General features: G+C 38.2%; 2 protein-coding genes across 2 annotated transcripts; one reads left to right on the plus strand and one right to left on the minus strand.

The window, feature by feature from the left end:
• The first annotated feature begins 156 nt into the window (after positions 1–156).
• adal (adenosine deaminase-like) lies at positions 157–13,958 on the plus strand. The gene is made up of 10 exons (XM_022192944.2): positions 157–288; positions 424–554; positions 1,597–1,657; positions 11,357–11,444; positions 11,537–11,618; positions 11,788–11,914; positions 12,388–12,468; positions 12,551–12,689; positions 12,785–12,885; positions 13,609–13,958. The coding sequence occupies exons 1-10, from the start codon at positions 247–249 to the stop codon at positions 13,798–13,800; spliced, it is 1,044 nt and encodes a 347-aa protein (XP_022048636.1). The 5' UTR covers positions 157–246; the 3' UTR covers positions 13,801–13,958.
• On the minus strand, positions 13,822–27,167 carry nat10 (N-acetyltransferase 10). The gene is made up of 29 exons (XM_022192919.2): positions 27,051–27,167; positions 26,765–26,891; positions 25,926–26,017; positions 23,862–24,033; positions 23,548–23,670; positions 23,402–23,463; positions 23,191–23,305; positions 22,013–22,120; positions 21,706–21,839; positions 21,520–21,613; positions 21,331–21,429; positions 21,102–21,238; positions 19,878–20,002; positions 19,653–19,803; positions 18,343–18,439; positions 18,116–18,232; positions 17,818–17,919; positions 17,662–17,736; positions 17,122–17,238; positions 16,856–16,989; positions 16,091–16,139; positions 15,902–15,998; positions 15,709–15,816; positions 15,461–15,633; positions 15,252–15,371; positions 15,063–15,161; positions 14,607–14,680; positions 14,420–14,500; positions 13,822–14,327 (listed from the first exon to the last, which is right to left on the minus strand). The coding sequence occupies exons 2-29, from the start codon at positions 26,876–26,878 to the stop codon at positions 14,183–14,185; spliced, it is 3,114 nt and encodes a 1,037-aa protein (XP_022048611.2). The 5' UTR covers positions 26,879–26,891; positions 27,051–27,167; the 3' UTR covers positions 13,822–14,182.
• Between the last annotated feature and the right edge of the window lie 462 nt (positions 27,168–27,629).

A 27,629-nucleotide genomic window follows, 5' to 3' on the forward strand; every position in this document is an offset into this window, starting at 1 on the left:
TTAGAATTTTTTTCTGAAAAGAAATAAATAAGAAAGTTAATACATAAATGTCGCTGTTTTATCATGTAGTAACAAAAGTTGTAGCGTAGCGGAACCTCACCGCGGGAACCCTCTGCAGCAGAGGAGCTTAAATTTTGTTGCACTTTCTGGTGCTGCACGAATATGTGGACTGAACACAAAGGCGAGTTTTAGGGCAGAAACAGAGCAGGACTCACAGACCAGCTCAGACTTTTCTTTTACTTTGTGATGGATCATGCGGCTGTTTTTTACCAGGAGCTGCCGAAAGTGGTGAGTCGGGAGAGGAACTTTAATGACGAATATTTAGAAGATAAACACTGTGAAGTTTATAGGGTTTATATATAAATGAAGTTAGAGTTTGTATTAGCTAACTACATGCTAACGTCAGCGTTTTACTGTCACCAGGAGCTTCATGCTCACCTCAACGGCTCTGTCAGCTTCCAAACCATCGAGAAGCTCATCAGCCGGAAACCGCAACTAAACATTGAACACAGCATGACGGCCATCGGCAAAGGACAGAGGAGGACTCTGGACGAGTACGTGTAACTCTGTCATTCATTCACTCAGTATTTAATGTCAACACTTTGTTTATTGTATAACAACCTGACTATAGCTCACCACATTTTTGGCCCTGTACAGCCAGAGAGCACGTAGCGGCTCAACCAGTGTATACTGTACATAACAATCAGTAGGAATAAAAAAAAACTTGTACAGATATGAAGAAGAAATGAAAAGCCAATTGCTTCTTTTAACTAAAACATTGTAATCCAAATCTGTTATCCTTAATATGTCTTTAAAGCCTACTATTTCCTACAATGATATATAGAAAGAAGGGGTGGAAAGACATTTAGTATAAATAACAAAATATTGTTAATAAAAGTAGTTTTATTATTAAAAAAATAAAAACTAATTTAATAATCAATCAAACAGTTATTCTTCTGTTGACTTTTCTCATGCATCCTGATCTTTCACATAGTTCATAAAGGTTCCTCAAGCTTCAGATATGTTTTGTTTATCTTTCAATACTGAAGTTACTCTTTCTAATGGAAGGTTTGTCATCATTTGTCTTAATCAGTATGTAATAGTTGATCTGTGGGCTTGCAAATTATTGTCATTTAGAAAACTGAGGTCCGTCAGTATTTGTTCATTTTGTCATAGCTTCTGTTGGATCAGTGCAAGCACAAATTAATTTTCCCTTTCTCACACGTTAGTCTGACCTCTTCCAAAAATACTTTGGTCTTTCTACACTGCCAAATGCAGTGAAACAATGTACCTTTGATGTCTGTGGACTTAGGAGATATGTGTGATATATTTTTATTGGATTGATACAACTATGTAGGAGGTATATTTGAATTCTTTCAAAATGTAATTAGAAATCCTACAGGTGTCAAAGTGTTCATTAATTGAATTTATTTGATTTTTTTTTTTTACTTTAGTAATATTGAAACAATTCCTTAAACTATCGGAAAATATTGTTGCTATATGTTCTATGGAAAGCAAATTGTCTTGATTTAAGTAGACAGAAGTAGAGATTAATGAAGGAAACTCAACATTACAACATGGTTTGCATGTCCACAGGTGTTTTGAGGTCTTTAAGGTTATCCACAAGTTGGTGGACACAGAGGAAGATATCCTGATGGTAAGGACTAACTTACTGTTATAAAGTGCATGTTTTTAGGTCTGTGTTTCCCTGAATATTAGCACCAGATATGTCTTTGTAGATTCCTTGTCATCCAGGTCATAGTAATCCTGGACTTCTTCTTGGTTCTTTAAGATGTCTAGCCTGTCATTCAAGAGGTTTATTCTGTTTTAACTATCTGATGTGGAGTCTCATCATGTCATCCCCAAATCAAAATATATGTCCACACATGACACAGCTCAGGAGTGTCACTTCCTTAGGACATGACTCAGCAGTCCACCTGTATCTCAAAGGGGCACTCCTCTAACAACAAGTCCACATCCTAGATAAAGAAGGCAGGTCTCAATTTTCATGGAATTTTATGGAAATCTTCCTGGATTTTTGTGCCAAATTTCCAGGAATTCTACAGGATTTCTCCTAAAATTTTCAGGAATTCTAGAGCAGTTTTCTGGGAATTTTACAGGAATTTTATTGGAAAATTTCCTGGAATTTTGGTTAAGTTTTCCTGAAATTTTATGGAAATTTTACTGAAATTTTACGGTAGTTTTTCAGGAATTTTGCTTCCATTTTATGGGAATTTTCCTTCAATTTTGTGGGAATTTTATGGAAATTTTGTGAAAAATTTCCAGAAATTCTACAACATTTTCCTGGAAATTTATACAAAAAAATCCTGGAATTTTATGAAAATTTTCTGGAATTTTGTGGAAATTCTTATGAAATTTTTATGGAAATTTCCTGGAATTTTAGAGTAATTATATGAGAGTTTTGGATGAAATACTAAACTATGATGTTTTTACCCCATTTTGGAAAAAGTACTAAACTATGATGTTATTTTGTCTCACTTTGGACGATATACTAAACTGTAATTTTTTTCACATTTTGGACGACATACTAAACTATGAAGTTTTAGTGATTTTAATTTTCTTTGAATGACATACTAAAGTATGATATTTTTACCCAAGGGCGTCAGTTTGTTTTTAAAAGTGGGGGGATGGAGACCACAGCACTTTGAGAAAATGTCGAAGAACGGCGGCAAAATGCTACAAGCTGGGCTCGAACTCACAACCACCGCACCAAAAGTGGAGGCTCAACCTGTTGAGCTATCGGTACATACAGGTAGAAAGGTCTGTGGGCTGCTATAATACTAATTCTCCCGGGCCGAAATTTTGTCCCTGCACGCCTCTGGTCCGAGCTTCCACTTGGCACGGGCGCAAATTTAGCATCTGCACGTTTTTTTTTAACCTCACGAAGGTGTGCTGCATGTCTGTGCAACTCTCAGCCGAGTGCGGATGGTGCGTTCAGGAGCGTCGGAATTTTCTATACTGCTGAAAATAACTGGGTTTACAACGGCTTACATGTGAAGAATTTGAACGTGTTGGAGACAAAATGACCCCTGACAAAAAGTGGTTCCCCCCTAAACTGACGCCTATGTTTTTACCCCATTTTGGACGACATACTAAACTATGGCATTTTAGTGACATTTTGGATGACATACTAAACTATGATGTTTAAGTGACATTTCGACGACACATTAAATTATAACGTCTTCGTGATTTTTTTTTTTGGGATGACATTCTCAAATATGAAGTTTTTTCACATTTTGGACGACATACTAAACTATGATGTTTTAGTGACATTTTGAATGACATACTGAACTATGATGTTTTTGTTCCGCTTTGGATGACATACTAAACTATGGCATTTTAGTGACATTTTGGACGACATACTAAACTATGACGTTTTAGTGGCATTTTGTAACACATACTAAACTATGACATTTTTGATCATATTTTCGACAACATACTAAACTATCACGTTTTGGTGACATTTTGGACGACATACTATACTATGACGTTTTTGTTCCGCTTTGGACGACATACTAAACTATGACGTTTTTACCCCATTTTAGATGACATACTAAACTATGACGTTTTAATGACATTTTGGAGGACATACTAAACTATGCCATTTTTACCACATTTTGGACAACGTACTAAACTATGGCGTTTTAGTGACATTTTTAACGACATACTAAACTATGATGTTTTTACCCCATTTTGGATGACATACTAAAATATGATGTTTTTTTCACATTTTGGATGACATACTAAACTGAAGTTTTAGTGACATTTTGGAAGACATACTAAACTATGACATTTTAGTGACATTTTGGACGACATACTAAACTATGACATTTTAGTGACATTTTGGATGACATACTAAAATATGACGTTTTCGTGACATTTTGGACAACATACTAAACTATGACATTTTAGTGATTTTTGGATGACATGCTAAAGTATGATTTTTTTTACCCCATTTTGGACGACATACTGAACTGTGACATTTTTTCCACATTTTGGACGACATACTAAACTATGACGTTTTAGTGACATTTTGGACGACATACTAAACAATGATTTTTTTTTTCACATTTTGGACGACATACTAAACTATGACACTCCTGGACATATTGTGATTATGATTATCATTATATTGTCTTTTACTCTTGCTATTGTTGTTATACTGTATGATGTATGCTGCTGTAACATGGGAAATTTCCCCGGACACAGGGAGTAATAAAGGATTATCTTATCTTATCTTATCTTATCTTATCTTATCTTATCTTATCTTTTACCCCATTTTGGATGACATATACTGACAGTCAATAGAAACCTCGAGGTAGAAATGTACGCAGAATTCTACTTGTAGGGGGGTTGTAATTATTCATTGTGGATTTACTGATGATCTAGTGCCTTAGTAGTTGAGATAATGATGAGTTGTCATTTTGTCATGATTCATTGCCCATGGGTTGGTCACTTTGCAAAAGTGAACCAAATACACACCAAGCAATACTCAGTGAGTATCTGCACAATTTGAGAATGGGTTTTGAAGGCCTATATAAAGGCCCAAAAAAGGCCACCATTGTTAGTCCAGTGAACAGCATCAGGCCGTGTCTATCACATGAACAACATCTCCGGGCACTGGGTATGGTGGAGGCCGGTTTGAGCTACAGTGATGTAGCCAGGCGTATGGGATATTCCCAACCCACAATCAGAATCCTGGTCCAAAGCATGCGCCGACGGATTGCTGCCTGCATCGAAGCAAATGGAGGCCATACTCGGTATTGACTGTTGTGACTTTGTGTTTGGCAGGTGCCGTTTTCTTTTGTGAAATTCTTAATTTTTAAATCATTCTTGAAACTTTAGATGTTTGTTTCTGTATGGCAATATGCTAAACAAATGATTCATATGAAGAAAATCCGGTTTCGGGCTTCAAAATAAAAATTATGTTGAAAAATATGGTTTCAAAGTTTTTAATGACTGTCAGCGTACTAAACTATGCCATTTTTACCCCATTTTGGACGACATACTAAAGTATGACTTTTTTTTAACATTTTGGACGACATACTAAACTATGATGTTTTAGTGATTTTTTTGAACAACATACTAAACTATGATGTTTTGGTCAAATTTTGGATGACATACTAAACTATGACCTTTTTTCACACTTTGGACGACATACTATGACGTTTTAGTGACATTTTGGAAGACATACTAAAGTATGACATTTTTACCCCATTTTGGACAAAATATTAAACTATGACGTTTTTGTCACATTTTGGACGAAATACTAAATTATGTTTTTTTCACATTTTGAACGACATACTAAACTATGACGTTTTGGTCACATTTTGGATGACATACTAAACTATGACTTTTTTTTACATTTTGGACAACATACTAAAATATGATGTTTTTCCACATTTTGGACGACATACTAAACTATGACGTTTTAGTGACATTTCGGATGACATACTAAAATATGACGTTGGACGACACACCTATGACGTTTTGGTCACATTTTGAACGAGATACCAAACTGTGACATTTTTACCCCAGTTTGGACGACATACTAAACTATGACGTTTTAGTGACATTTTGGACGACATACTAAACTATGACGTTTTGGGTCATATTTTGAACGACATACTAAACTATGACGTCTCAGTGACATTTTGGACGACATACTAAATTATAATGTTTTTTTTACATTTTGAACGACATACTAAACTATGACTTTTGGTCACATTTTGGATGACATACTATGACGTTTTAGTGACATTTTGGACAACATACTAAAGTATGATGTTTTTTTCACATGTTGGACGACATACGAAACTATGACGTTTTGGTCACATTATGGACGAGATACGAAACTGACATTTTTACTCCAGTTTGGACGACATACTAAACTATGACATTTTTGGTCATATTTTGGACAACATACTAAACTATGAGGTTTTAGTGACATTTCGGATGACATACTAAAATATGACGTTGGACGACACACCTATGACGTTTTGGTCACATTTTGGACGAGATACCAAACTGTGACATTTTTACCCCAGTTTGGACGACATACTAAACTATGACGTTTTAGTGACATTTTGGACGACATACTAAACTATGACGTTTTGGGTCATATTTTGAACGACATACTAAACTATGACGTCTCAGTGACATTTTGGACGACATACTAAATTATAATGTTTTTTTTTACATTTTGAACGACATACTAAACTATGACTTTTGGTCACATTTTGGATGACATACTATGACGTTTTAGTGACATTTTGGACAACATACTAAAGTATGATGTTTTTTTCACATGTTGGACGACATACGAAACTATGACGTTTTGGTCACATTATGGACGAGATACGAAACTGACATTTTTACTCCAGTTTGGACGACATACTAAACTATGACATTTTTGGTCATATTTTGGACAACATACTAAACTATGAGGTTTTAGTGACATTTCGGATGACATACTAAAATATGACGTTGGACGACACACCTATGACGTTTTGGTCACATTTTGGACGAGATACCAAACTGTGACATTTTTACCCCAGTTTGGACGACATACTAAACTATGACGTTTTAGTGACATTTTGGACGACATACTAAACTATGACGTTTTGGGTCATATTTTGAACGACATACTAAACTATGACGTCTCAGTGACATTTTGGACGACATACTAAACTATGACATTTTTACCCCATTTTGGACAAAATACTAAACTATGACGTTTTTGTCACATTTTGGACGACATACTAAATTATCTTTTTTTCACATTTTGAACGACATACTAAACTATGACATTTTTGGTCATATTTTGGAAGACATACTAAACTATGACGTCTCAGTGACATTTTGGACGACATACTAAACTATGACATTTTTACCCCATTTTGGACAAAATACTAAACTATGACGTTTTTGTCACATTTTGGACGACATACTAAACTATGACATTTTTGGTCATATTTTGGAAGACATACTAAACTATGACGTTTTTTTCACATTTTGAACGACATACTAAACTATGACATTTTTGGTCATATTTTGGAAGACATACTAAACTATGACATTTTTACCCCATTTTGGACAAAATATTAAACTATGACGTTTTTGTCACATTTTGGACGAAATACTAAATTATGTTTTTTTCACATTTTGAACGACATACTAAACTATGACGTTTTGGTCACATTTTGGATGACATACTAAACTATGACTTTTTTTTACATTTTGGACAACATACTAAAATATGATGTTTTTCCACATTTTGGACGACATACTAAACTATGACGTTTTAGTGACATTTCGGATGACATACTAAAATATGACGTTGGACGACACACCTATGACGTTTTGGTCACATTTTGAACGAGATACCAAACTGTGACATTTTTACCCCAGTTTGGACGACATACTAAACTATGACGTTTTAGTGACATTTTGGACGACATACTAAACTATGACGTTTTGGGTCATATTTTGAACGACATACTAAACTATGACGTCTCAGTGACATTTTGGACGACATACTAAATTATAATGTTTTTTTTTACATTTTGAACGACATACTAAACAAAGACTTTTGGTCACATTTTGGATGACATACTATGACGTTTTAGTGACATTTTGGACAACATACTAAAGTATGATGTTTTTTTCACATGTTGGACGACATACGAAACTATGACGTTTTGGTCACATTATGGACGAGATACGAAACTGACATTTTTACTCCAGTTTGGACGACATACTAAACTATGACATTTTTGGTCATATTTTGGACAACATACTAAACTATGAGGTTTTAGTGACATTTCGGATGACATACTAAAATATGACGTTGGACGACACACCTATGACGTTTTGGTCACATTTTGGACGAGATACCAAACTGTGACATTTTTACCCCAGTTTGGACGACATACTAAACTATGACGTTTTAGTGACATTTTGGACGACATACTAAACTATGACGTTTTGGGTCATATTTTGAACGACATACTAAACTATGACGTCTCAGTGACATTTTGGACGACATACTAAATTATAATGTTTTTTTTTACATTTTGAACGACATACTAAACTATGACTTTTGGTCACATTTTGGATGACATACTATGACGTTTTAGTGACATTTTGGACAACATACTAAAGTATGATGTTTTTTTCACATGTTGGACGACATACGAAACTATGACGTTTTGGTCACATTATGGACGAGATACGAAACTGACATTTTTACTCCAGTTTGGACGACATACTAAACTATGACATTTTTGGTCATATTTTGGACAACATACTAAACTATGAGGTTTTAGTGACATTTCGGATGACATACTAAAATATGACGTTGGACGACACACCTATGACGTTTTGGTCACATTTTGGACGAGATACCAAACTGTGACATTTTTACCCCAGTTTGGACGACATACTAAACTATGACGTTTTAGTGACATTTTGGACGACATACTAAACTATGACGTTTTGGGTCATATTTTGAACGACATACTAAACTATGACGTCTCAGTGACATTTTGGACGACATACTAAACTATGACATTTTTACCCCATTTTGGACAAAATACTAAACTATGACGTTTTTGTCACATTTTGGACGACATACTAAATTATCTTTTTTTCACATTTTGAACGACATACTAAACTATGACATTTTTGGTCATATTTTGGAAGACATACTAAACTATGAGGTTTTTGGTCATATTTTGGAAGACATACTAAACTATGAGGTTTTTGGTCATATTTTGGAAGACATACTAAACTATGACTTTTTTTTACATTTTGGACGACATACTAAAATATGATGTTTTTCCACATTTTGGACGACATACTAAACTATGACGTTTTAGTGACATTTCGGATGACATACTAAAATATGACGTTGGACGACATACCTATGACGTTTTGGTCACATTTTTGACGAGATACCAAACTGTGACATTTTTACCCCAGTTTGGACGACATACTAAACTATGACGTTTTAGTGACATTTTGGACGACATACTAAACTATGACGTTTTGGGTCATATTTTGAACGACATACTAAACTATGACGTCTCAGTGACATTTTGGTCGACATACTAAACTATGACATTTTTACCCCATTTTGGACAAAATACTAAACTATGACGTTTTTGTCACATTTTGGACGACATACTAAATTATCTTTTTTTCACATTTTGAACGACATACTAAACTATGACATTTTTGGTCATATTTTGGAAGACATACTAAACTATGACGTTTTTGGTCATATTTTGGAAGACATACTAAACTATGACATTTTTGGTCATATTTTGGAAGACATACTAAACTATGACGTTTTTGGTCATATTTTGGAAGACATACTAAACTATGAGGTTTTTGGTCATATTTTGGAAGACATACTAAACTATGACGTTTTAGTGACATTTTGGACAACATACTAAACTATGACATTTTTGGTCATATTTTGGACAACATACTAAACTATGACGTTTTAGTGACATTTTGGACAACATACTCAACTATGACGTTTTTGGTCATATTTTGGAAGACATACTAAACTATGACGTTTTTGGTCATATTTTGGAAGACATACTAAACTATGAGGTTTTTGGTCATATTTTGGAAGACATACTAAACTATGACGTTTTAGTGACATTTTGGACAACATACTAAACTATGACATTTTTGGTCATATTTTGGACAACATACTAAACTATGACGTTTTAGTGACATTTTGGACAACATACTCAACTATGACGTTTTTGGTCGTATTTTGGAAGACATACTAAACTATGAGTTTTTTGGTCATATTTTGGAAGACATACTAAACTATGACTTTTTTTTACATTTTGGACGACATACTAAAATATGATGTTTTTCCACATTTTGGACGACATACTAAACTATGACGTTTTAGTGACATTTCGGATGACATACTAAAATATGACGTTGGACGACATACCTATGACGTTTTGGTCACATTTTGGACGAGATACCAAACTGTGACATTTTTACCCCAGTTTGGACGACATACTAAACTATGACGTTTTAGTGACATTTTGGACGACATACTAAACTATGACGTTTTGGGTCATATTTTGAACGACATACTAAACTATGACGTCTCAGTGACATTTTGGACGACATACTAAACTATGACATTTTTACCCCATTTTGGACAAAATACTAAACTATGACGTTTTTGTCACATTTTGGACGACATACTAAATTATCTTTTTTTCACATTTTGAACGACATACTAAACTATGACATTTTTGGTCATATTTTGGAAGACATACTAAACTATGAGGTTTTTGGTCATATTTTGGAAGACATACTAAACTATGACGTTTTAGTGACATTTTGGACGACATACTAAACTATGACGTTTTGGGTCATATTTTGGACGACATACTAAACTATGACGTTTTTGGTCATATTTTGGAAGACATAGTAAACTATGAGGTTTTTGGTCATATTTTGGAAGACATACTAAACTATGACGTTTTTGGTCATATTTTGGACAACATACTAAACTATGACGTTTTAGTGACATTTTGAACGACATACTAAATTATGTTGTTTTTTTTCGCATTTTGGAAGAGATTCTAAACTGTGACATTTTTACCCCAGTTTGGACGACATATGACGTTTTTGGTCATAATTTGGACAACATACTAAACTATGACGTTTTAGTGACATTTTGGACGACATACTAAAGTATGACGTTTTGGTCACATTTTGGATAACGTACTAAACTTGACGTTTTAGTGGCATTTTGTATGACGTACTAAACTATGACGTTTTTTCCACATTTTGGACGACATACTAAACTATGACGTTTTATTTTAAGTTGTTTTTTGAGCGCTTTTGTTGTTGTTTTCTCAATAGGTAAGTAGAGAGGAAGACAGGAATGCAGCAAAGAACCTGCATCTGTGACATGTCATCCTGTTTATAGTTCGCCCTCTTAACCACATGTGAGGCGTTTAGAGAACATCAGTAAAATGTAGTATTTGTCGATAAGCAGATGTTAAGCATTTAGCCTGTGCCCAGTTTATGACTGACATCACAAGAGGACTGGTGACAAAATAATTATTTTTTCAGATTAAAACCTTTTACAAATATGAAGTTTTGTATCACTGAAAGTCAATGCAACATAACTAGGTGGGGAGATAAGTGACTCCTCACCAGTCAGTTAGAGCTGAAAAAGTGAATAAGCCCCTTGGATGAGAAGTGAAATGTTTTCAAGAACCAATAAAGAGATAGTCAGTTGCCTTCTTTTGAAGCATTGCAGCAACAGTGTTTTTTAATTTTCCAGGTGGCTACAGATGTTATCAAGGAGTTTGCAGCTGATGGTGTCAAATATTTAGAGCTAAGAAGTACACCAAGGGAAGAGAAAGACACAGGTAAGGATGTAATAGAGCCTAATATTTTGGTGGCACATTGTCCTGTCAGGATCAATTAGACTTTTAATTATCTTTTATTATCTTTTTGTCAGGATTGACAAAGAAGAATTATATTGAAACGGTCATTAAAGCCATTCAGCAGTGTAAAAATGAGGGAGTGGACATTGATGTCAGGTAGGCATAAGTTTTTATTGCCATAGTGTACAACAACCACAGGAATGTCTTTGCAGCGTTTGGCTTCTGATCATCAAGTCATCAACATTGTGCAAAATATTTTTACTGTAATGATACAGCAACTTCATGGCTGGTCGCAACATGATCCTGAATGTCATTTACCCTGAAGGTTTCTGGTGGCAATTGACCGTAGGAATGGGACTGAAGTTGCCATGGAGACGGTGAAGTTGGCAGAGGACTTTATGCTTTCGTCTGATGGTTTGGTGGTGGGACTCGACCTCAGTGGAGATCCAACGGTTAGTCAGACAGTTTGGTGCTGAGGTGAAAGTGACAAATAATATTCTATTTGGTCTTGTACTAATATGCCATTACACAGTTCTGGCACATTTCTTGAGTATTTTTGGAGGTTTTCTTGAGTATTGGTCATATTTTCTGTACAGCTGTTTGGCTATTACTTTTTATTCATGTATCACTTTGAATGTAAAACACGTTTTTACATTTAATTTCAAAGGTTTTGGGGCAAAACTTGCAACTTATCTCAAAAAGGATGTTCTGTTTGTTTTCAAAGTAGCTAAAAAAGAAAATATCTTATTATCCTAATGTATTTTTGGCCATTTTGATAGACATATGGAGAACTCCAGTGCAGTTTGTGCTTTTCAAATCCAACATCAATGATTATCTGTCTAAATGGAAATGTCACAGAGGAAGTGTAATGTGTTGTTTTATTTTGTAATAATATTTCATATGTTGATGTAACTTTTATTTTAAGGTGGGCAATGGCAAATACCTCCTACCTGCCCTAGAGAAGGGCAAAAACTGTGGACTGAAGTTGTCACTGCACCTTTCAGAAGTATGACCATCACATTTTTTAAAATATGATTTTAGTCACAATATGCCCAAATGCAATGTCAGTACAATGACACGTGTTACAGGTTCCATCCCAGCTGGAGGAGTCAGATTTGCTGTTGAATCTTCCTCCAGACCGAATTGGTCACGGCACCTTTTTACATCCTGAAGTTGGTGGATCTCAAAGCCTTGTTGACAAAGTGGTGAAAAACAACATACCTCTGGGTAAGACTTTGGTCAAATAAACATTGTGTGGCGTGAGCATTACCGAGCTGGCATAGTTCTGACTTGCTAATCTTTTGTTTTTACTTTTTTTGTAGAGCTGTGCCTGACATCAAATGTCAAAGGACAAACTGTGCCTTGTTACTCCCAACATCACTTCAACTACTGGTACCAGCTGGGACACCCGAGTGTAATTTGTGTAAGTTTCCTCTTTGTGTTCCTCACAGCCAATAGAGCTTTTAAAGCTGAGACACATTTTTAATTGGGGCTGAGTAGCATTTAAAACGTTTGCATGTCAGTATGATAAGAATATAAGCACTGGTGCCAAAAATATAACTTGTTTGGTATCTTTGTATGAAGAATGATTTTTTTTGTTTGTTTGTTGAACCACTTAATCTTGTCTTTATCCTCTGAACCCCAGAGTTTAAAAGGATGATTTAAAAAAAATTTCTAAAATGTTCAGTTTTCTTTAAAATAATCAAGGAACAACCTACATTAATCTCTTTTTTTATGATTTACGGCATTAGGCCTTAGTTATACTTCACAAAAGACATTTTTGAGTTCACTCTGCTTGTAGTTGTGGTTGTGCTGTTTCCATAGTAGAGCAGGAAGTTATATTGCAGTAAAAATGTGACACAACTGTAGCCTCTCCCAGAAACTACTTCGGGTTGAAAGGGTTAATACGTCATGAAACTGTGCCTTCAATCAGGCACTTTCAAGTATCTTAGAACTCCCATGACGCAACTCAGTATCTATTATTAGACCCACCCTGCCTGTTAAATGCTCCTATTATATCTCAGGTTTTCTGTCAGGTACAATTACTGACGGATAAATAAACTGATGTTTACGTGTGAAACGGTTCTATGAAGACCTGTGACAAAATCAAATATCAACTCTGATTTTTGTTGTTTGCACTTTACAGACCGACGATAAAGGAGTCTTTTGTACGGATTTGTCTCAAGAGTATCAGCTGGCAGCTTCCACATTTGGTCTCAGTAAGGAAGACATATGGAAGCTATCCCAGCAGGCCATAGACTGCATCTTCGCACCAGAGGATGTGAAACAGCAGCTCAAACACAAGTGGAAGGAGTTATATCCTCAGGTGTTTAAGTGATCTGTGCAGTGAAGCTTGAAGTCTGTCATATACCTCAGGTTTTTATTTCATAAAAAGAATCAGTTTACATGAAGCTTTTTAAAGTATTTATAAAAAGAATGACAAACTGAACTCTAAAAGTGAATTGTTTGACATAAGTAAATTATACTTATTTAGCACATGAGGCTAAAGTGTGTTATTTCCTGCTGATTTACAGTATGCAGTTACACACATAGGAACAAACCTGTTTTGACATGCAGAATGCCAGTGAATTGAATGACGAATAGGAAAAACAATGGACATCCAGTCTTGTGGGCACACATCAGCTGGTTCCAATCAGTCCAACATACCCAGACTTCTCTAAATTACACAAACAGTCCTGTTCAAGGTCTTCTCTTTGCGGTCATGCCTTCTTTCCAAATTTCCCATGCTTGTCCTTGTTCTTCTTGAATTTTCCATGTTGCATTTCCTTCTTTTTTAGTTTCCCGTGCTGCGGAGCCCCGTTGCTTGCTATTGCGTTTCCCCCTTCCCATTTCCTCTTCTTGTCACTGTCGAAAGAAGGACGTCATTAGAATCACGTTTCTATAACAACCAAACACTGCGTTCTTTCCCTCCACAACGATCCTGGGTGTCACTGCACCTTTTGATGCTGACAACAGCTGTGCTCCCTGCTTTCTTCAACACCTGGTCCCACTCCTCATCATCTCCACGAATCTTGTACCTGAAAATTCAAAGGAAACTATTACAACTACAATAAATATCACCCTAATTTAAAAAGAAAAACCGAAAAACAATGACCAAAGCCACCCTCTTTATCTGACACTTACTCCTCCAGGTCCATTGCCTTTACTTTCTCCAAGTCCTGCTTGTGCCTCTCTTCAAACTCTTTAGCTGCTTCAGTCTGTGAATAGAAAAACAATGGGCTTTTGTTTTAAAACAGATCCATTCTTACAGACACATTTTCTACTTTTAGTAATGTTCTATAAAATATGCAAGTCGGAAACGGTGAAAAATGCTTGCCACAATCTCATAAAACTCTATTTTAACCAACACTCCTAATTAGAAACAAATCAAATTGAAATTATATAAAACAGAAAAGATGAGCATGTTTTCAGACTTGAGAGATGAATGTTTGGCATTTTTAGCTAAAAAAAAAAAAAAAAAAAGCTTGCTGAAACTGTCAAAGTAAAAATCTACATCTTTATTTATCAAAACTACTGGTAATCAAAGAAGCAATGAGTTGACCAATTGCCACAGCGTTACATATAATCAAGTGCACCTACCAGATCTTCATTAAGGCTCTTGACCGTTGGCTCCATGGAAACCTCTTTTGTAGTTACCATCTGTGCTTCAATCGCTTTTTCTTGGACGCTGGTGAAGACCTGATAAGAGGGTGAACACAACAGAAGTATTATCGAAGCCGTTTTAACTGGAGGCTGTCCAACATCTTTATTCACGCTTTTTCAACTCACTTGCACAAATTTACGGATAAGACGGTTGAAGAGGCCCATGAGCTGCGAGCTTGGGAGATCGATTTCCTTTTCCAGCTTGTCCACAGACTTGTGCTGCAATCCTATTCCCAGCAGTAGCGCCTACAAAAGAACAGTCATCAGCTAATCAGCAACAGCACAGCCTCAGTGAAGGAGCATCAGTGATTAAGAAAAACTCGGAGGACACTTACACACTGGGCTGCTGAAAGGGAGACGTCACCGAGCTGCTTGAGGAAGAACATGCGCGCCACGGATGGGATCAGGTCCATGATGAGGTGATAGTCCACCATGCTACGTGAATACAACTCCAGACGTTTGAGGTCGTAAGGGCTGAAGTGAGCAGCCAGCTCGGAGTTACTGAGAGCTGTTGAGACAAGAAACAAGTCAGCTTAGGTTTGGTAACAGACGGGAGAAATCTGATCAATGTGTAGGTACTTACTGCTCGTCTCCTCCTTTGACTTTTTATTCTGCAAAATGTTGAGAGCCAGGCTCGGATGGAAGCTGCTGAACTGATAGGAGAGCAGAGACAGGAAGCGCCGGCGGAAATCTGACGAAAAACAAAAAGAGCGTAACGAGGCAGCGTAATGGGATTAAACAAGCGAGTTCTCCTGAGGTGTTGCAGGCAGGTTCACCTTTCCAGAAGGCAGACAGCCACTGGCTCTGCTCCGGGGCTTCATCTGTATTCAGCTCCTTCAGCATCACACAGGAGTGCTCTCCCGTCAGGTCATTCTAGACACAACCACACACAGCACTTATTACAGAAGCTGACAGCAGAAAAAACAAACTTAAAAACACAGAAGTGAGAAAATTATTTTACTTACAGGAGTTTGTCTCAAGTAGACTGGAGTATAACCCGCTTTCTTCCAGAATCTGTCGGGTTATAAACAGTTTTTGACACCTCAAGTTTCCCAAACAAATTAAAAACATTCAACCCTCGTGTTGTCCTGCGGGTCTAAAGTGACCGGTTTTAAAGTTTGAAAATGTGGGGAAACAAAATATATTTTCACAGTGAAACTTCTGATGTCCACATTTTCACCATTTTTGGGAGATTTTGGAACATTTTTTGGTGGAAAAAAGAAATGTTAAAAATGTTAAAATCAAAAAAATTAAAAAAAAATCAACCAAAATCCAGCAAATTTCGCTCGATTTTTATGTGAATGTTCTGAAAGAAAGTATCACTTTAGATATTTTTAGGATATTTTTGGAAGATTTTTGCTCATTTTTTGAAAATATTTGTAAGAGTTTTCTTGCCAAATTTGGGGGATTTTTAAAAAATAAAACTTTTAAGGAAAACTTTTAAGGAATTATTTGAATTTTCTTCCTGAAGAAGAACTGATGAGAGGTGTCTTCAACACCACAAAAGTAAGCCCAGTTGCTTGAACTAAACCCTTCACCTTAAGATGACCTGGATGAATGAGAACCTTCAGACATGTTTCTTCCTGAAGGTTTTGCAAATTTTCAGAAATTTGGTGATTTTTCTTTTTTGCTGAATTTTTGGATTTTTTTCAGACAAAAACAATATTTTTGTGGGTGCCCGTAAGTGAAGACAACAGGAGCGTTTCAAAGCTGCTCTATATTGAACTCACTTGAGCAGTTGTGCAGTAAGGCCATAAGAAACTCCTAAATAGTCCAGCCTCTCTGCTCTCCTCTCGCTCAGCTTCAGCAGCAGAGGAGGGAGCTCTTTCCGAGGAGTGATCACCTCCTCCAGCAGACCGACAGCCTGGACAAAAAAAAAAAGCGACAAACAACAGATCTGTGTTTACTTGGCAAAGACTTGAATTCCTATTCTAGTTACACTTCGAGTGGGGAAATAATGTCAATCAGATGTTGCTGAAAACAGTTTATGTCTTACCTCACTGCTGATGGAAGTGATTTCATTGTGGTTGGAGTTTGTGCTCTCATCCATGGTGGGAAACTTGCCTTCATAGTACATCTGGAGCAGCTGGAGAGCTCTGGAGCCATAACCCATCTGTTGGACAGGTTCAACAATTACACGCGATGCTACTAAACCAAAAGTTCCACAGACTTCCCACGAACTAATGTTTAGAAAGTTTGCTATGGGTAAATATTTCACATTTCCATTTCCACAGCAGGGACAAAGCTGTGGATGTTAAGCAAATTGGTCAGCTGATGTATCAAAACCTCCTTATAATTAGTAAAAAAAATGCAGTGTAAAACAATGCTACTGAAACGTGTACTTATACGTCAACAACAAAGCGCTTCAAGTCCTCAAAGCTTCAGTATTCAATCACCATAAAAACCATCTCCACAAAACTTAATTTAGACTCTTGTTCCTCCAGTAGAAACATTAGTAGGATTCCTAAAAAGACTTGTGTTTCTGTTCCTGGGACGAAACGGGGACAAACATTCTAAAACCTCTGCTTGTTCTCACCCCTTGGTAGTCTGGATTGACAGCTATTCGCACCACTCTTCCTCCCGAGAGGCCGCCAAACTCTGGGTCTTGGAACTGTGATGAGAAAAGAAATTAAATCCTCATTGTATTGTAAAGAGGTGAGCTGTACTGGGTTTTGTGGAAAGCTGTGTGTACCTGTTCTGACACAGTCCAGGGGATGAGGTCACCGGACGCCTTCTTCCCTCTGGACAGACTGTTGAGGATCGACTGTCTTGAGATTTCCCCCTCTAGACAAACCTGAGGAACAAAAAGCTGCATGAGTCAAACCAAAGATCAAACAAACTCGAAGTGATGGGCTGGAGTTTATGTGTGTTTATGATTGAAATGAATGACAGACAAAGAATTTAGTGCAACTTAAGATGTCATGGAACAGATTTCTTTCTTATACAAGAAACGGCAACTATTTAATGGCGTCCTGAGCTTCTTAGAATACCTGCACCACGGCAAGGACCTCAGGCAGCGAGTTCTGTGTCGGAGGAACAGGCGGCAACAGGCAGAAGAGGTGGTGAGCCGGAGCATCGGACAACATCTGCAGGTCGTTCGGCGAATTCTGGTGCCAAAGACGACGAAGAGTCAACAAAAAGGGAAAAAAAAAACAAACAAACACCACAACACTGTGTGTATGACATGTGAAGTTGAGTGACGATAAACTAATATTACCTTGTAGTGTGATGCCACATAGAGAGCCATCAGCCTCTGCAGGAAAGCCTCAGATGCCTTATGGTAGCAGAAGAGCGTGTCTCTGTTCACATAGTATCTGCACAGTGTGAGTTAAGGACAAAACTGAGAACTTGTTTCCCCTCAGGCTCGAGAATTAAACGGAGCAGACAAATGGTGGTGAGAGAAACATAATCATTAGATTTATTACAGTAAAGAATCTGAGATGCTGCAGTTAAAACTTGTTCTGATCTGACAGAATTCAGAGGCTGAAAACATTCTGGGCGATCCCCAAGGTCAACTTTCATAAATATTTAGGATCATGCCCCAGATAGCAAACTATGGGTGAATCAATGTTGAATCTATGTTGAGACCTAAAGTAGAAATTATACAGAAAGCACAAGGTTGATAAAATGTTGAGTCAACGTTTGCTTACATAGATTACATGTTTGCAAACATAGATTCAACATTAATTAAACATTGACCTGTCAAACATTGTAATTAAACCAAAATACAATGTAGATTCAATGGCATCTTTTAAACACAAACTTCAATGTTGACAAAATGTTGTTGAATCAACGTTGATCCAACCATCAGTCTTCAACCATAACCAAAATTCAACCTTCTTAACCCTAATTCAACACTGATTTAACATATTTTGCTATCTAGGTAAAGTGTGATTTATGGTTGAAAAGCAAACGTTGACTCAACATTTTATCAACCTTGCGCTTTCTGTATAATTTCTACTTTAGGTCTCAACATAGATTCAACATTGATTCACCCATATTTTGCTATCTGGGCCATGATCCTAAATATTTATGAAAGTTATGTTGACTTTCAGGCATTTTTCACAAGGCTTGGACCAATGATTCTGTATCAATGTTGATGCATATTTGACTTTAAAATAGCTTTCAACCACATCAATACAGGTTTGTCCACCCACACAAGCTTAAATAAAGACTTTAAGCTGAAGCAAAAATGAAGTTTCTTCAGGTGCAGCATCTAATATGTGCAGATTTGCTGATTTCTGTTGAGTTACGTGACAGTGAAATAGTTATGTTTAACTTTTGGAATGCTGGCTGGTCCAAATGTGAGATCTGAAGATGTGAAAGAATTTATAACAGACAAAAATTCGGTGCTCTGATATTTTATGATCAAAAACCATTTCAGAAAAATAGAAACTCTGCTTTAGCCAGTGTTGCTGTGTGTATCGGCTTGATACTCGCTCACCTAAATCACACGTGTAGCGTTGGATGCTACATTACGATGCTGCAGAAAGAAACGAAAAAAAGCTTGAATAAAATGAAGGATACAGGTCGCAGCTCTGTGGAAGTGGGCAGCCAGAGATGAGCCTGGGAATGTTGAGACAGTCGAGACAGAGCAGCTCATTCAGCCATTTCTCCACGGCGTCTCCTGGAGCGTATCGAATGGACTCGTGCAGGGAAACCTCATGGAGAGAGCGAGCTGTGCACGGAGAGAGGAAAGCAGTCAGACGATAGACACTCAACATGCACGTCGTAAAAGAGTGAGATACCGACCTGCTGCTAGTCTCGCCGTGTTGGTGGTCCTGTTCTCAGCTGACGTGCTCTGCTGACTGTCTGCACTCTGCTGCCTCAACTGCTGGATCAGTTTGAGGGAAAGAGAGCGTCCGGTGCCTTCGTACCTGCGCAGATGGAGGGAAACAGTGATAAATCTGCATATTCTTAATGAATTTTGTCAGTCAAATTCATTTTAATTCTGGGGCCACATTCAGCCCAATTTGATCTCAAGTGGACTGCAGCAGCAAAATCACAGAATATTAACTTAGAAATCACCACAACTCCAAATTTCTCCTTTGTTTTAGTGCAAAACAGCACATTCTGAAAATGTTCACATTTAAGAGCTTATCTTTTTGCAAAACATGATGAAAAACCTGGAGTTTCTGAAGAAAAATAAGTTCAATTTCAACACTGATATGTTTGAACAATCTAGTATTTTACTTTACACAGATTATTGCAGGATGTAGAGAAGGTGCGCTCGATTTGCTTACCCAGCTGTCCAGGAATGATATTAATAGTATTAGTTAGTATTTCGTGTGCAGGTTGTACCTAATTCGTGGCCACAAATTAATATTTCGAGGAAACTAAATAGTATTATAGCTATATCGTAGCCACATTTTTTTTTTTTTTACCATGTCACCAGAGGGGCTCCGTAGGACCGTGAGTGTGAAGTGTCATCTGGCACTTCCTGCCACAATGGCACTGTTTGTTGGGTGCATCAAAATAAAAGCATCGGCAAGTTGCAGCGTGCATAAAATGCAGATATCCTTTCTCTAGTGTTGGTCTTAAACACAGTTCTCCACAATAATAAATATATATAAATGCCTATACACCACAAAGTCCCACGATGTAGCAAAAAATCCACAATACCAAATGTAATTTAAAAATCTGCGATACAGTGAGACTGCGACAAGTGAACCGCGATATGGCAAGGGATCACTGTATAGAGATTTACCTACTACAGGTATATTTCATGTGATTTTTGGGGGGGGATATTTTATGTACAGAACAATAATTTGAAGACTCTACTAAGTAATCAATAACAAAAATCCCACATTTCAGAGCTACAAATGATATCCATTACATTTTTTTTAAACTTTAGTTGTCATTAAAGCCATATTACTCAAACTGTCTCTTATAATGTCTCTCTGTGTGTGTAACGATTTTCACACAAATTTAATGTGGCATTTGATAACATGAATGTCGTTCGGTTTTATTACTGACCCGTTGATGGTGGAGGCCATGAAGACCAGATAAGGCCCCAGCAGGTTCTTAACTAGAGGCAGAGGGATGGCTGCAGCCTCATCGATGACCAGCAGCTCAGCCTGACCCAGCTTCACTGCATCACCTGGGTGGATGTACTGTTGGTCACAGGAACGGAGGTCAGACAAACATCTGCTGCTTTTTATTGTAAATGACAGTTAATAAAGACAAGTATTCCAATGTTTCGTACCTGAATCGTCTGCCGATGCTCTTTGAAAATGTTCACCCGCACCACGGCTTTGTTGAACTCTGGATTCAAAGACTGGATGATCTCATAGTCAAGATGCTCCTACACATGCAAACGGGAACATGAAGCGATTTGTTCTCACAGCACGAACATAATAATCATCGATACAGAGAAGACGCTAACACAGTCTACCTGGTACTGCAGAGCATCGAAGCCTTTGAAGATGAATTCAAACATGGTGTGAAGGTTGTCTGGGCTCGGTGAGGTGACAAAGATGTTGGAGTAGCTGTGAAAAAAGTCAGACAGTGATTAGTAACAGCAAACAAAAAATAAGAGACAAAGCTGATACTTTTATGACATTAGAAAAGCAATCTGTACCCGAAAGCCACAGCTCCAGCGACTGCCAGCCCCAGAGCAGCAGACTTGCCTCGACCTCGGGCAGCAGTCAGAGCCACGGTGCTCCTCAGGGTCTTCTCTGAGATCGCTTCAATAAACTTCAGCACTGCTTTAGCCTACGAGACAGCACAGGTTTAAAAATCGGGGATGCCTAATAATGTGGTATTTGCAGGACGGTGTCATAATCTTTGCACTTTAAAGTTTAGGTGACTTGCGAGGATTCATGTAACTGGTGCATTCACAAAACATCAGATGTGACTGTTGTCTGTGTCATTTCAAAGGACCCGACCTGGTCCATGGTCCTGCAGGAATCCACCAACACACCGACTGGCTGAGTGTCCTGGAGAGACTCCTTCAGGTCCTTTAGCTCCTGTTCTCGAGGAGACAACCCGTCCTCCTGCAGAGGATGGCACACGGTCAGATGGGAGCATTTAGCCCACAAGCAAGCAAGCAAACATTATTTAGACAATACGACAATGAATTCAAAACAGCAGTCAAAGTGCAAACTAATAAGTTATGAAATTAGGGTACATTTCACCCCTTAAGCTTCAGTGTACCGCCGGCGGTACACCTACTAATTTGCATAGGAATTTCAAGAATGTCCGACGGCTGCAAACACGATTATACAAACACTACACGCCGATGGAAAGCTTAGATTCTCATGAATCCGCCGGTATAAACCACTTTCAGATGCGATTACCACAGCGGGTAATATAAACACATTTGTCCGACAAAAACGAATATCCATCCATCCGTTCTCTATACACGGCTTCAACGTACACAGCGCGACTCACATTTCCGGGTTTATTATTACACACAAAAAAAAAGATTCCACAAAAAACGGCCATAATCCAACCTTTTACATCCAGATGACACAAGCCAGTAAACTATTTTGTACAAAACATGTCCTGAAGTCGGTATAAAATCCCCGAATCGGTCATTTTCAAGGAAATGCACCTCGCGATGCCCGTCCAATATTCCCCGTATTTTTCGTAATTTTTTTAAATTTAAAAATAGAATATTAGCGATTTTTTGTACTGAAAACGGCTGGAATTGACTGAAGCTTAAAGGGTTAATGTGTGCCTATGGCTGATATGATAAGAGTATAGGTTTTAAATCAATCATAAAAAGAAGGTAGTGTCTACAGATACGGACCCGTACCCGTAGCCTGTGGCCTACGGATACGGCACTTTCCCTTAGCATCAACCTAAAAAGAATAGGGAGCCAGCAGAGAAAAAAAATAAGTAAGCTGTGAATTGACCTTCTTCTTCCTCAGATGCTGTTTTTATCCCACCAAAAGTAATTTTAAAATTATATTATTTACAAAAGCAGAATATTTTCAGAACCTTATTTCAGCTCATTAATTGCTTTAGACTCATACTCCATTATAAAAGTTATTTCTGAGTTATTTTCTGTTAATTTGCTGAGTACTTAATCAACAGATTGTTTTCTACTCTAACTAGTTACCTGAGTCTTTGGGGGGATGGGCTTGATGTTTGCCATGTGGCTGGAGATCGGCAGGATGTTGAGCTGGTCGTCAATGGCAACACAGTTTTTGCAGGATGCAAGAGACAGAATGAACCTGAAACAACAAACTCCATATTAAAATTAAATTTCTAAATTCCATTCCATTGACCAAATATATTCCAAACTCAGTGAATATCTGAGAAGCACCAACCTCTCGTTGAACCTTCCCACCACATCCTGGTGGGCCTCAGTCCTGTATCGAGAGTGAACGTCCTGGAAGAGAACAAGTCACAACGGTCCTCCATCATCTGACCAAGTGTATCTAATGTGTAAGGGATGAAAAGGGTTAAGACCTACCATAGTCATAGTGTACAGCTGCTTGAGAGAGTTCATTGTCCTCAGCAGTATGACCACAATACCACCTCCTTCTACCGTCTCAACAGTTCTTGCTAACAGGTTGGGAGTGAGAGCTTCAAAATCCTGCATGAAAAGTGGCAGAAACAAAGCCTGAATACACCTATTCTAGTGAACTCAACTATATGTTTATCTATGACTTCAGTGTATACACTGTTGTGTATAGTAATGCAAGAAAAACCCTGCCTGGTATACAGACATTAGACAGAAGATACATTTTTGAGACATTCTATGTGCACACACTTTCTGCCGCTCACCTGTAAGACACACATGCCGTAGGTGTTTCCCAGAATCTTGTGTGTCTCGTTGTAGTAACAGTAGCGGATGTTGGTTGCAGCAATGAAGAGCTCAAACGGGTCGTCCTGATTCAGGTTCAGTGTGCCAGTTTTAATCTTCTTCTGCAGTTGTCTCATGCGCTTCTTCCGATTGCTGTTTCAGACATAGTTGACAAATTTTATTCATTTTCAATTCGATTTTGCACTATAGATAGATACACTCAACAAAAATATAAACGTAACACTTTTGTTTTTGCTCCCATTTTTATGAGATGAACTCAAAGATCTAAAACTTTTTCCACATACACAATATCACCATTTCTCTCAAATATTGTTCACAAATCTGTCTAAATCTGTGATAGTGAGCACTTCTCCTTTGCTGAGATAATCCATCCCACCTCACAGGTGTGTCATATCAAGATGCTGATTAGACACCATGATTAGTGCACAGGTGTGCCTTAGACTGCCCACAATAAAAGGACACTCTGAAAGGTGCAGTTTTGTTTTGGGGGGGGGGTCCACTCCTCTTCAATGGCTGTGCGAAGTTGCTGGATACTGGTACACGCTGTCGTATACGCCGATCCAGAGCATCCCAAACATGCTCCATGGGTGACATGTCCGGTGAGTACGCTGGCCAAGCAAGAACTGGGACGTTTTCAGCTTCCAAGAACTGTGTACAGATTCTTGCAACATGGGGCCGTGCATTATCCTGCTGCAACATGAGGTGATGTTCTTGGATGTATGGCACAACAATGGGCCTCAGGATCTTGTCACGGTAGCTCTGTGCATTCAAAATGCCATCAATAAAATGCACCTGTGTTCTTCGTCCATAACAGACGCCTGCCCATACCATAACCCCACCACCACCATGGACCACTCCATCCACAACACTGACATCAGAAAACCGCTCACCCACACGATGCCACACACACTGTCTGCCATCTGCCCTGAACAGTGTAAACTGGGATTCATCCGTGAAGAGAACACCTCTCCAACGTGCCAGACGCCATCAAATGTGAGCATTTGCCCGCTCAAGTCTGTTACGACGACAAACTGGAGTCAGGCTGAGACCCCGATGAGGACGACGAGCATGCAGATGAGCTTCCCTGAGACTGTTTCTGCAGAAATTCTTTGGTTTTGCAAACCGATTGTTTCAGCAGCTGTCCGAGTGGCTGGTCTCAGACCATCTTGGAGGTGAACATGCTGGATGTGGAGGTCCTGGGCTGGTGTGGTTACACGTGGTCTGTGGTTGTGAGACTGGTTGGATGTACTGCCAAATTCTCTGAAACACCTTTGGAGACGGCTTATGGTAGAGAAGTGAACATTCAATACACCAGCAACAGCTCTGGTTGACATTCCTGCTGTCAGCATGCCAATTGCACGCTCCCTCAAATCTTGCCACATCTGTGGCATTGTGCTGTGAGATAAAACTGCACCTTTCAGAGTGTCCTTTTATTGTGGGCAGTCTAAGGCACACCTGTGTACTAATCATGGTGTCTAATCAGCATCTTGATATGGCACACCTGTGAGGTGGGATGGATTATCTCAGCAAAGAAGTGCTCACTATCACAGATTTAGACAGATTTGTGAACAATATTTGAGAGAAATGGTGATATTGTGTATGTGGAAAAAGTTCTAGATCTTTGAGTTCATCTCATAAAAAATGGGAGCAAAAACAAAAGTTTTGCATTTATATTTTTGTTGAGTGTAGATAGTTCTTTAATCCTGAGAGTTTTTGCACAAAAGCTATTGCATACAAATTTTAAATTTTGTGTCAATACATATTAAACATAATTTATTGCATGTATTGAATTATATTTTATTTTCTCATGTGCTTTAAAGAACGCTATCGTAAATAAACCACTGTCATGAAATTTAATCTAAATCATAAGTCAGTGGTTTGTTGTGTTGACTTTGCAAACAAAACAGCAGGGGGGTCTAATAACTACTCCCAAAGCTGGAGAATATGCATTTTAAACTAACACAAAAGACAAATCTACAAGCATATCCCCTCTTCTCCTTTCTGATACAATAAAAGATACGTACCTACTGAATCCCAGGTCTTTTTTGTAGCACCAGAGAACAGAGGGTCGAGCTCTGACAGCAGCTTTAGACAACATATGATGTAGGATGACAACCTGGATCAGAGACAGATTTAATTGTTTTGATGCTAGATGCAAAGACATTCTTGTGACAGACCGCTGCAGTAAAAACAATTCTACAATTTCATTTAGCAGACGCTTTTGTCCAAAGGGACGTACAACACAAGCAAGAATTCAGACATAAGGAAAAACCTGTAGTAAGTGCAAAAGTACTTCAAGTGCGATTGGTCAAAGGTGTTGCCATCAAGCTGCAGAAGAATTGCCCCCCCCCCCCCCCCCCCTTTTTTTTTTTTGTTGCAACTTTGTCAGCACTAAAGAAGTGCTGGGTTTTGGACCACCTGACTTATTCTACCCATAAGGTGGAGTCGGATTAAGTGCCTAGGTGTTCTCTGAACAATTGAGTCTTCAATTGTCTCTTAAAACTAGAAAGGGACTTAGCAGAACGCACAGAGTTTGGTAGTTTGTTCCACCATTTGAGAACAACAGAGGAGAAGAGTCTGGCTCGAGATTTCGAGCAGTGCTGGGCTGGAAGCACCAGGCGTCTCTCACACGCAGAGCGAAGTGGGCGTGAAGGGGAGTAGACCTGGATCACGGAATCCAGGTAGGCTGGGCCGTTCTTGTAAATGTTTTGTAAGCCAGGAGGAGAGTTTTGAATTTGATTCTGGCTGCAACTGGAAGCCAGTGAAGGGAGATGAACAGGGGAGTGACATGAAACATTAAAAACAAGCCTATGGTTGCTGCCACATATCATGTGCTTCAGTTAACAGGAACTTGTGGATTTACCTGATCTCTTCCACGATCCCCCACCACCACAAACATGGTCCGATGCTGCAAAGCGACTCCATTCTCGATTTGGACCCGGATCCGGTTATCTACCTTCTTGCGGACGGTTGCCATCGTCTTTGTATTACTGAAAGATATCAGAACCACCATAGCAAGATAGCGAAAATCAGTGATACAGTGCGACAAAAACGGTTCTGTCAGTGGAGCTAACTCACAACAACAAATTGCTTATTTTGGCACAGCACAAAACAAACTACAGAATCAAAAACGTAAATCTTCCGGTTACCTTCTGTTACAAATAAACCGCGTAGTATTAAATCTTGGTGAAAACCCAACAACTTCAGTGTTGAGTTTACACGCCAGCCATCACGCTGTTGATACTCACGTGGAGACTGCAGTTCATGGAGGACCCCTGTTGACGTCAACACTGTGCGACGAGCCGCAAAAAGTTTCTCGCATGGAAACCGGTTTGTTCTTCTCAGTCTCCCCAAACTCCACAACAATCCAAAATGGAGAGAAAAATAATGGGACTTTTTAGTTACGCTTATTGTTTGGGTCATTTAAAACTGTTTTGTCATTGTAAACAATTTCAATCTTATAATTGTACCATTGGGGTTTGAACCTTTAGATGAAACTGAAAAGTGTGATGGGAAATATCATTTTGAAGATACAGTAATTTTTTTGAAAATGAGAGAATTAACAGTGAAAGTTAACGTAAGATGCAGTTCTTTACTCCTCCTGGTAAACAAATGGAGATGTATGTTTTAGGACTGATAATCCCAGCTGTAAGAGTCAGCCTCGGAAAGCAAAAGCATTCACTGCTGTTCCGATTTGTGCACTACATATAACACTTTAATTTAGTGTA

This window comes from Acanthochromis polyacanthus, chromosome 8 (assembly GCF_021347895.1).
Source record: "Acanthochromis polyacanthus isolate Apoly-LR-REF ecotype Palm Island chromosome 8, KAUST_Apoly_ChrSc, whole genome shotgun sequence".
NCBI classification, from domain to species: Eukaryota; Metazoa; Chordata; class Actinopteri; family Pomacentridae; genus Acanthochromis; species Acanthochromis polyacanthus.

Excerpts from the sequence above, each read along its gene's own strand:
- adal (XM_022192944.2), top strand. The coding sequence starts at position 247 with ATGGATCATGCGGCTGTTTTTTACCAGGAGCTGCCGAAAGTG. Across the intron at positions 11,915-12,387 it reads ACCTCAGTGGAGATCCAACG|GTGGGCAATGGCAAATACCT; the intron begins GTTAGTCAGACA and ends TTTTATTTTAAG. Across the intron at positions 12,469-12,550 it reads TGTCACTGCACCTTTCAGAA|GTTCCATCCCAGCTGGAGGA; the intron begins GTATGACCATCA and ends CACGTGTTACAG.
- nat10 (XM_022192919.2), bottom strand. The coding sequence starts at position 26,878 with ATGGCAACCGTCCGCAAGAAGGTAGATAACCGGATCCGGGTCCAAATC. Across the intron at positions 21,430-21,519 it reads TCGATGCTCTGCAGTACCAG|GAGCATCTTGACTATGAGAT; the intron begins GTAGACTGTGTT and ends TTGCATGTGTAG. Across the intron at positions 17,737-17,817 it reads CCTGGACTGTGTCAGAACAG|TTCCAAGACCCAGAGTTTGG; the intron begins GTACACACAGCT and ends TTCTCATCACAG.